At 35.6% G+C, this 10,455-nt stretch overlaps 2 protein-coding genes across 9 annotated transcripts; both read right to left on the bottom strand.

Moving 5' to 3' along the window:
- Nucleotides 1-350: 350 nt before the first annotated feature.
- Nucleotides 351-2,305, bottom strand: LOC104750583 (putative pectate lyase 5). Its single transcript, XM_010472399.3, has 4 exons — nucleotides 2,073-2,305; nucleotides 1,236-1,976; nucleotides 999-1,137; nucleotides 351-915 (listed from the first exon to the last, which is right to left on the bottom strand). The coding sequence occupies exons 1-4, from the start codon at nucleotides 2,195-2,197 to the stop codon at nucleotides 694-696; spliced, it is 1,227 nt and encodes a 408-aa protein (XP_010470701.1). The 5' UTR covers nucleotides 2,198-2,305; the 3' UTR covers nucleotides 351-693.
- A 4,758-nt stretch (nucleotides 2,306-7,063) lies between these two features.
- LOC104750581 (ultraviolet-B receptor UVR8) lies at nucleotides 7,064-10,022 on the bottom strand. 8 transcript variants are annotated; one of them, XM_087492454.1, is made up of 7 exons: nucleotides 9,689-9,942; nucleotides 9,305-9,371; nucleotides 8,924-9,186; nucleotides 8,488-8,837; nucleotides 8,005-8,406; nucleotides 7,558-7,921; nucleotides 7,064-7,488 (listed from the first exon to the last, which is right to left on the bottom strand). In XM_087492454.1, exons 3-7 carry the CDS (start codon nucleotides 9,155-9,157, stop codon nucleotides 7,243-7,245), a joined length of 1,596 nt encoding a protein of 531 aa, XP_087348580.1. In that variant the 5' UTR covers nucleotides 9,158-9,186; nucleotides 9,305-9,371; nucleotides 9,689-9,942; the 3' UTR covers nucleotides 7,064-7,242. The 8 variants fall into 8 exon arrangements, with proteins under 8 accessions (XP_087348580.1, XP_087348581.1, XP_010470699.2 ...); XM_087492455.1 differs by having other exon boundaries at nucleotides 9,706-9,917; XM_010472397.3 differs by having other exon boundaries at nucleotides 7,064-7,491; nucleotides 9,806-9,917.
- Nucleotides 10,023-10,455: the final 433 nt, after the last annotated feature.

Raw genomic sequence — 10,455 nt, 5'->3', positions numbered from 1 at the left:
ATTTATTGAACATTCTGAGTCACTTTGAAAAAAAACTGCAGCTCGTCGTTTGGATTTTTTTGGTTTCTCATCATTTATTGCAATAATTGTCCAACGGCCACGTCTTGGGAATGCAAGAGAGCAAGAAGAGCAAGATCCAGATCTGGTCCAGTTAGTGGGAGATTCTGGTTTAGTTTTGTCAGCCTCACGAAGCCAACACTTATTACAGATCTTGCAGACAAATTAAATGTCATCCCAAAAATTAGATATCCCCATGTTACACTGCAACCAATGTTACCCATGACAACATATTCCCTAATATGCCACAACATATTACTATTTATACATCGAAATAAGTTTTAACACAAAGATTTTTGATAATTTAAGATGTTGATTCAATTTGTTACAATATAAGAAAATCAACAATAATCGCTTACCAATTGTACATACATATCACCCACCACAAGATAAAACATTGGTCCCTACTCCAAAAAAGTTCAAAAGAAACCCATTGGTCCAAAGGGAATCCACACATAACTTTAGTGTACACATCAAATCCATCATCTTATAACTTTAACCCTCCCCATAATGAAAAAAAAAATAAAGGGTAATGAAAATTTGACATACCAGGGACACATGCATCCTCTTCTTTATGTTTTTTTTTTTTTAATTAATTAGATGGATTATATATAAGTTTGAAAACGATGCATCGGATTAACATCGAGATCCCTTTTTACAAAAGAGTGCACCAGCACTGCCCGTGACTGAAGCTACTACTGAGGACGGTCTAGCCGACAAACTCGAAGCCTTAGCATAGCTTGAAGAGGCTCTTCCACCCGAAGCCGTGAAAAAGGCACCGTTTAGGAACAAATCACCTTCTGACCTCCAATTCCATTTCTTCCATTTGCTTTGTGGGGCATCTTCGTACTTAGTCACCTATTATTTTTACCTTTTTTTTGGTCAGATTAAACTGAATATTCCCATTTGACTAAATAAAAAAAAAAAGCTTTCTTAATTACCTCTTTAAAGACATGATCGTTAGGAGCAAGAAACCTATTGCCTTGACTATTAATCGTTGGGGCTGCACTCCCACCAATTGCATACATTTGCCAATGTGTATAATCATTATTCACCACATGAAAATATCCATGTCTACATCTGCCAAAATCACACCGGCTTAGTTTTAAAACAATATCAAAAAAATTTAAAGGAACTTGTTTAGCAAATTACAAACTATTTTATTTAATTTAATTTACCTTGGCATTCTCTGAACAAGACCTTCACCAAAGTGATTGAAGGCAATGGTGACTTGCATGTTCTTGTCTCTCGTGTACGAATCACTGTGTCCCAAAAGCATAACTTTATTGTGGTGCGTCAAGTAGTTGTTAGAGATCGTAATGGCCGTTGATCCATGAATAGCGTCGATCAGACCGTCAGCGCAGTTCGACAACGAGCAGTGGTCTACCCACACGTGTGAGCCACCAAAAATCGAGACGGCGTCACCGTCGGAGGCCGTCCTCCACCCATAATGCGACGGAGAGTCTCTAACGTAAGCATTACCCTTTCGTTTACAGTCGTGGATGTTGATACCGTGGATGATGATGTTGGTCACGTACTGAACCGTGATGCACGCGCCACCAGCGATATGGACGTTAACTCCACGTCCGTCTATGGTCTTGAAAGAGTTCATTAAAAGCTCTTCTTTTAGCTTTATGACCATGTCACGAGCAAAGATGATCCAAAGCGGCTCGTCCTGGATCACGGCGTGTCTTAGTGTTCCGGGTTTAGGGTTGACCGCGTCTTTGTCGCTCGAATCCGTCACCACGTAGATTTTGCCGTCACGGCCGCCGATTGCGTGTTTGCCAAAACCAATAGCGCAATCGGCTAGCCGTTGTCTGTTTTTCTCCCATTTCGGGTCGCATCTCCAACAGTCGTCTATTGGATTTCCGGTCCCACATGAGAGCACGCCTAGATTCCTCCTAGACGCATTAATCTTCCTACAAAACATATATACACAACAACAATGTTTAAATGTCGTTATTTAATAATGTGGTACAAACTACTACTATAGGGGATTAAAGATTTTTACTCACTCGTTAACTTCTTGAACAACGAGGTCAGGGTGGGAGACGGGAGTGGAGGCAATGAAGGTCGGAGAAAGGACTAGGAGGAGACATGAGAAGAGGGAGAGAGACAAGTGAACAAGTGTCATTCTCATTCTTTGTCTCTCGAGAGGATTTTTTACTTATTGAATGTGTTTGTTTGTTTGGTGATGGAGGAAATGGTGTGAAAGGCTTTGGCTTCTTATAGGAAAATCTCATCATCCTCTTGATTTCTCGATATTTTTTTTTAAATAATGGAGGACCCACTCTTTTGAGATTCTTTAACAACAAAGACGAAAATGTTAATAAAATACCTACGTATATTTGAATAGGAGGAATATTAAAAATCATATTTAAGTTGGTTCATTATTATATTATTCTATGTAAGGGTTATAGTGAGCTTTCTTAAAATTTGTGTGTTATAATAGATTATCAAAAATCTTTAGTTAATTAACCAATATTATTTTAATTCACCGGCGTGCATTATTTCACCTATGTATATAACAAAAACTGATGTATCAGCATTACATAAAAAACATGGACTAGAAAAAGAATCGAAATTTCAACTTCGATTTTTTTCTTCCTGATATTTTTAGCACATATTTATACACATGTCAAGTGGATTATATAATGTGAAAACTTGAAGAATAATGTTTTGATAAAAAAAGTGAGTATTCTTAGTATGAGGAGCCTAGTGTATTACTAAAATAATAATGCTGAATTTGTTGCAATGTTTTGGCTAAAATCAAGGGACGTGATAGAGAATTTATATTCAAAATATGAATAAAAATGTTGAAATTGGTGACACAAACAAAGGTTCATTTTGTGTTCGGTTCATTATTTAGTTGAAGAGATTGGATACTAATACGCAAGTTACAAGAACATGTGTACGTATTTGATGTTTGATATTCTCGAACTACGTAACGTACCGGTGAGATACTCTTTTGACAAGTACGTACCTGATATTCTCGAACATGTGTACGTATTTGATGCTTTTCTTTGAAAAATTTAGCCTTTTGCGATCTCTGAGAAAAAACTCATACAACTAACTAGGAAGATACTCTTTTGACAAGATAATTAGGCCAGGAATTCGATTTTTTTTTGTGATACCTGATGAACTAGTTAACAGGATGATATCATTTCATAAGTATTATTTTCGTGGCCGGTTTATATATACCAGTGAATCTATGCAATTCTTAAAGATCTATTCATCTGTTTTAAGGTTCGTCATCCTAACCATCCCTAATAAATTGGATTCTTTGGAAAATCTGACATGTCATAAATCAACTCATTTAACTTTTACATTGGCATGGGTACTTCTTCCCCTGAAAGTTACCAAATAAATGAGGAAGTCCGCATATGCGTCATCATTAATTATCTCAATTTTTGTTTCTTCTTATAGGATTTATGAATTTTAATGATAATGGGTAATTTCATGATACATACTGATAAACATTCAACTGATAAACTACCACTATATAGGACGAAAATACAATTGTTGTTCAAAAAAAAAAAGGACGAAACTACAATATACTTATATATGGGTTAAATTAATGTACGTATGTTAACTGTGCAAAAGTAACATACTATATACCACTTTCCTTTTTGAGAACAACTATAAAACTTTTACAGAATTTTGAGTCCAATTGGTAGCCAAACGCATTGTCAAAGTGCTTATGAGTTTTTTTTTGGTAAGAGAGAGAAAGAATAAAAACTGCGGCTGGAGACAGTAAAAAGTCGCGGTATATATATACAGAAAACGTTTTGGTTAAAACATGCGGTTAAATATGATCATTTACTTACTATTTTAACTGTATGTTTCAACTTTCAACCATTGAGTCTATCAAACGTTTGTTTCTACATATTCGCACTTCGGATTGGTGTCAAGTAAGTGATTTGCGTTCGACTACGTTCCTAATTAACCGCCTCTAAATGTGATTATATTCAACGATTTACAAGCAAACTCCACAGACATTGCGACGTATGCATGCATATGTACGTATCTATAACTTTTAGGATGACTACTTTTTGCTACATGATGAAACAAAGAAACTTACCTTGGTACGTGTATATTGTCTTTAATACATGTCCTCTTAGCTACTGATCACGTGTCTACCATCTTTCGAGTCTCTCTATATTCGAACCATCTTTGTGTTAAATTTATGACATATAGGTTTCAGAAATATTAAAAATAAAATCACAATGGTTTACATTTGTCGGTCTATTTAAAATCTTTAATTATGTTTTTTTCTCTCTGAAGTTTCCCTTTCTAAATCGACAATACATTGAATGATTAAGAGTTAATTAGGACACTGGATTAATTGGCCCCACCCATTTTCCCCACCAATTATTGTTGACTCACGAAATTAACACTATTCATAAATTGATTAGTTTCTGACAAAAGTACTACATCGTAGGACACAGTCGGAACCGGTTTTAGATCCAATAATCGGAAACCGATTATGGTTTTGGTCAAAAGCATATAAAAAAGGGGCACGTTCGTCCATGTGAGCCTGGTCTGGCCACACCCCTGCATTCATAGCTCTCATCACATCTCGCGCGGTCGCGCCACCAGTTTCTAGAACCCGTTTCTATTTTTTTGCTCTAATTTGTAAACATAAGCATAATCACATAATTAGACAGTGAAAAGAAACACAACTTGGTACGTACTCACCAAATCGACACATACTTATTTACTAAATTAGTAAGCCTTACAAGTTCTAACCAACGGTTTTATGCAACACTAAACACACACAATTAGCTTGCTACCATAATTTATAGTTCTCAATTCAATTCCTAAAGCTAACAGTCGACCTTGAGACACACGAAATAGTGCAACACTTGCCACATCTCTCATTACTCGTAAAGCCTTCGCCACCCTTAATAGATAAGCTTTCACATGTAGATATTTTTATAATCCATCATATTAATAAATCAACGATTTAGAGACAATCGTGAACCTACTTATAATCCATTGTAGATATTTTTCACATGTTTCTTTCTAAAACCTTACGATTTTGGAAAATGTCATATATAAATTTTGTTATTTTCTATAGTTTATGCATCCGCATTTCTGAATGTATATATCATCATTCGTTTTGGCTTTAAGTTAGACCATAAACTAAATTTCTAGACCGTTGTTCCATATTTTATTACCAAGATACACAAAGACCAAAATTAAAGTCTAAAAGAATACAATTGCCTAAATCAATGGATCTACCGATTTTGCAAGTACCCTAGCTTAAGATAGACGTTTAATGTTTCTATTAAATATTGCAATAGATTGGCCATTTTAAGTAGTCTAAGAATCGAATTCGGTTAATTCTTTAATCAAATTTTAATTAAGCACATAAAATTCCAAGGACGATTAGTATACGTCCTTGTACGTACGCAAAACTCGATGGCTTGGACACAAGAGGGCAAAACAACTATTTAACTACATGAAAACGCATTCTAATTATTGAGAAATACAAATGATTAGACCAATATTCTGATACTGAATAATAGAATGTTAACTCTGTTCATACATTAGTCGTAGACTCGTAGTAACGAAACTATATATATATATATATATATATATATATATAAAACACACAAAAACATTTATTATATAGTATGAACATTATTTAGGTATAGATAAGTGCCCTGAAAATATGGTGACATTAAAAAAAAGGGAGTCACATGGCGTTTTCTGAAGCCATGTGCTGATCATGATAGCATTTATATAATCATCCTATCGCTATTTGAAATATCTTACCATGCATTATTTTTTTTTCCCCACTCGAACTATTGTAGTAGTATTTTGGTATATACTATAATATTAGTGTTGACAAATGATATAAAAAATTAAAACTTGTAACAGCATTTATAAAAGCAGCTATTTGGGTTCTTGTGAGTGTCTATTGAGTAATGACGAGTGACTAGTTAAACTGTTGTTGTTGCCCACTTTGTTCGGTTATCAAAAGTCAACATTTTAATTAGTTCTTCTTATCACTATATTTGATTATCTACTTGATAATGATTATGTATGTAATTAATGTGTCCCAAAATCTCGGCGACCCATTTTAACTTTTTTTTACACTCCACAAAACTTTCTCTGGAGATGAACTTTTTCATGAACCTTGCTTATTCTACACACATCACGGGATTGGTTATTTGAAATGACACTTAGGTTCCCGTGAGAGTTTATAACGTAAATCATGAAATTAAAGGAAAGAAAGATTCATATTCTCTAGGTTTCAGAATGTCATTTCAGTTTGTAATGCCAAAAGTTGATTTCATATTTGATCAATTGAAAGCTCGACAAATTAAAGCAGCAAGGGAAATTTTGATTTTAATATATATGTACTTAAAGAAAATGTCAAACTCTCCAATGATTGGATCATGTGATAGAGTATGACATCAATACAAAATTATAATCACCCACTCTAATGATTAATCTCTGTAATGGTAAATTAAGTAATGATATCTAAATTTATCAGATATAAACTTTTTAACTTTTCCAATGAGTTTTCATAATTGTATAGATATGTGTGATGATTATGCATATTGAAAACATTCTATATGTTACTGTAATGGTTAATATTGTTTCTTTATCTAAAGAATATATTTGTAAAATCTATATCTTTCAAATTATAGTTGCGTATAGTCAGTCACACTTTCGAAAACAATCTATATGTTGGATATTTTCGATTGGTTTTAGAAACCTTCCCACACAGGACCTCAGGCCAGATTTCTTCTCATGTGCAAGTTTATGAGATAGGTTCATCTATGATTTCATACAAAATTTCACTTGATAATTTGCATTCATTCATCCATTTGTTTTCAATACCTTGTTTAATGTTAATGGGTAAAGTGCTATAGCTTGTGTTGTGAACATCACGTACCAACCAGTTCTAGTGGTGTCCTGTCACCTGTGTAATACACCCCTGGCTCAATAATCAGCTACAAATTATAAAAACGCTAAAATTGTGAAGCAGAAATTTCAAAAAGAAATATTAAACTGTTGTTCCTTGTACGATTCAATCTAACAAAAGAAACCATAACCATCTTAACTGTTGCTATGTACAACCACTTCTTTAAACATTAGTCAAGATCAATTCGAAAAAAACCTAAATTAAGAAGATGCTTTTTTTTTTTTCCTTCCTTCTTTCCCAAATCTCTAAGAAAGATCAATACCAGCAACTTTGGCTGGTTCCTCTCTTTCCTTTAAATTATCACCGAGCTCCACCCCAAGCTGCCCTCTATCACCAGTCCCGAACGCATAGAGTGTCCCGGACTCGGTCATTACCAATGTATGACCATTCCAATTCCCCCCGTTTGTCAAACTCACATGAACCATACGCTCTTTTGTCTCCTTCAACGACAAAACCAGCTTCGGGGCCAGAGTATCCTCATCCACATCGTCCTGCTAAATCCATATTATCAAAGACCATTTCCTCGGAAACCAAGGAAACAAGAATCCACAGACTATTACCTGTCCAAGATTGGCTGCTACTCCACTCCCAAATGAGTAAACTTGACCATCATCAGATGCAACAAAGGTTGCGTATGTTCCAGTAGCGACGTGCACAACTTTAACATCTTTCAATCCATCTACAACCCTAGGAGCCATTTGTAACTCTTCGGTTCCATGACCCAAGCAGCCATGTCGTCCCCAACCCCACGTGCAGACTCGCCCATCTCTCCCAACTACAGCAGCATGCCATGCACCTGCTGAGACCATAACCGGTTCAATGTTTAAAAAACCAAACTGCTCAATCAGACGAGGCTGTGTTTCACAGTCGTCACAACCATGCCCAAGCTTGCCACCCAAACCGCATCCAACTGAGTACACCGACCTAAATAGAAGCAAGAAAATGGCAGTGGTAAGCACATATAGTTAAACTCGGTTAAGAACAATGGAAACGTTTCAAAGACTCACATGCCGGTGGGTTGAAATGCCAAAGCAAGGAGATAGCAAAAGCCAGCAGCAATTTGCACTACCGGGATGTTCTCCAAGGCACCCAACAGAGGTTGAGGCAACGAACAGCTATGGTCAGTATCGTGACCGAGTCTTTCATCGCTTCCCCATGATAATGTATAGACTCTGCCTTCTCTCGACAGAACCGCCGTGAAGTAGTTTCCTATCGCAGCTTGTACCACAAAGATGTCCGTCAAGGACTTGACCCGCTGAGGAGTTGTGATCAGCTTAGTTTCTTGGACTTCTGACTTAGGTTTGCTAAAACAATCTTTTCCAAAGGCATAAACTTCACCAGCATCACTGATTAATATTGTTCTATCAGTGCCAACAGCTGCCTGAACGATCCGGATCCCGTCAAGTGATCTGCAACACGCAATGTACCTCCAATGAGCTCAACCTTTTTGACTATTTAGACCAAACTGAATCATCAGAGAATTGAGTAACCTGATAGGTCGAGGCTGCCAAGAGTCTTGAGTGGTTCCCAGACCAAGTTGTCCTGAACCATTAAATCCAAAGGAGTAGACAACACCCTTTGATGTCACGGCAATGCTATGACCAGGACCTGCAAGTGCTTGTGACTTCTCCCGCCTGCAACCAAATTCACCAGCTATCAAGAAGTTTAAAACCAGCTTCCACGAGCCTCCGCATTTCCTTTTCATTTCTTGGCGTTCTTCCTCTCCCATACATTTAAATATCACCCTCTTTTGGCAAATTTCGAGAGCTGCAAGCTCTGAGATAGAAAGGTCAAAGTCAGGGGAGAAGTTTGCCGGCTTCCTGAAGAAGGAGCATGTTGCCTGAGGATAACATCAATCAGATAGCATCAACACACAAGAAACACAGAATCAAAACCATGTAAGAAAGATTAGAATTTATCACTCGCCTCGAGTTTGGCAAGGTCCCGAGGACCCAAATCACATGTTGTCAGAACATGAAGGACAATGGAAGGACAAGAAGCCAAGAAGAATTCTCCAGGAACAGAACTCCCAAGGCAGTGACGTTTTAGACGCAGAAACGAAGGAAATGGCAATTCCATCGCAGTGATGGGATTCTCTGGAATGATGCTATGGACTTGTAACGTAGCAGGGCTACTACCACTTGATGTTGTAGTATCCATTTCAGAGCCCAAACTGTTTATATCACTCACTAAAAAACACCAAAACCATCATTAAACTAATACATTGTTCACTCCTACAATCCTAAAAGCCAAAATCTTTAGGCATATTTACATACATACACATATTGTAGTAATAAAAAGAGCTACCTTTGAAATGCTAAGTGGTGATGATGATGATTGAAGACGACGTTTAAATTTTGCCAGAGACAAAATGCTGTTCATGTTTTAGCCAATAAGATCACAAAAAACAGATCATCAAGATCAAAACTTTTTGTAAGTCCAGTAAAATAAAACAACGAGACCATTAGATTTACACACAAGACAAACCCAGATCAGAACAGAACCATCAACAACAACACCAAAGAGAGAACATCATTTGCTAAGAATATAAAGCGATCACAACAATATCAAAAGATGTCTCTTCCAAGGAGATCGTGATCATCGATCGTGGATCATCAACAGATACAAAAGCTTTAAAGCAGAACAAGGATCAAAAAGACACATAATTTTTCACCAAATATGATAAATTACCAGACTTTGAGACTCACAAGTTGGACCAAAAGAGAGAGAACAATAAAAAGAAGTTTTTTTTTTGTTTTGTTTTTTTGGGGTTTGCGATGGAATTCACAGGGAAGAAAAGGAACGGACTTTAATCATATTTTTTTTTATTCTTCTTCGTCTTCTTTTTCCTCTCCGTGAATTTATATAAAGGAAGTTTTTTCATTGAAGAAATGATTTGATGAGTTAAAAGCTTTCATTCAATCTATACGTTTCCCACAAAAGCCAAATAGGTGTCTTCTGCGTAATCCAAACATGGAAATAAGTCCACTTGTAAACAAGCCCAACAAGACCATACTACTTCATTTATTACTTAAAATGAACCAAATCATTTCACAAGATTTTTTTGCTTTTAATAAAAAAGACAACATAATTTGTAATAAAAGAGTAAAAGCTTTGTCCAAAAAAAAAAGATTAAATAAATAAAAGAAAACAGCATAATTGATAAAATAGTTACGTCACTTAATTTATTTTAACAACACAAAACTCGATTCACATATTTCGACCATATGAGAATCAATATAAGAATCAATTTGAGCTAAATTGTATCTTTTTAAACGTTGTTTATGAATCTATGATATACAAACTTGAGTCTCCTATATATTTGTGTAATAAACAATACATATCTATGTATTTCTTATCTGAATCATGTGACTTTTGCTATAAAAAATGTGAAATGTATAGTAAAAATTTTGATTTTTTTTTTCAATTGAAATAGAACAATTTAGTTTAAATTGATT

The sequence above is a fragment of the Camelina sativa genome, chromosome 16, assembly GCF_030686135.1.
Source record: "Camelina sativa cultivar CO46 ecotype springtype chromosome 16, ASM3068613v1".
Classification (NCBI taxonomy): Eukaryota; Viridiplantae; Streptophyta; class Magnoliopsida; order Brassicales; family Brassicaceae; genus Camelina; species Camelina sativa.
Note: the sequence above shows the minus strand (reverse complement) of the source record. Positions and strands in the feature narration are given on the sequence as shown.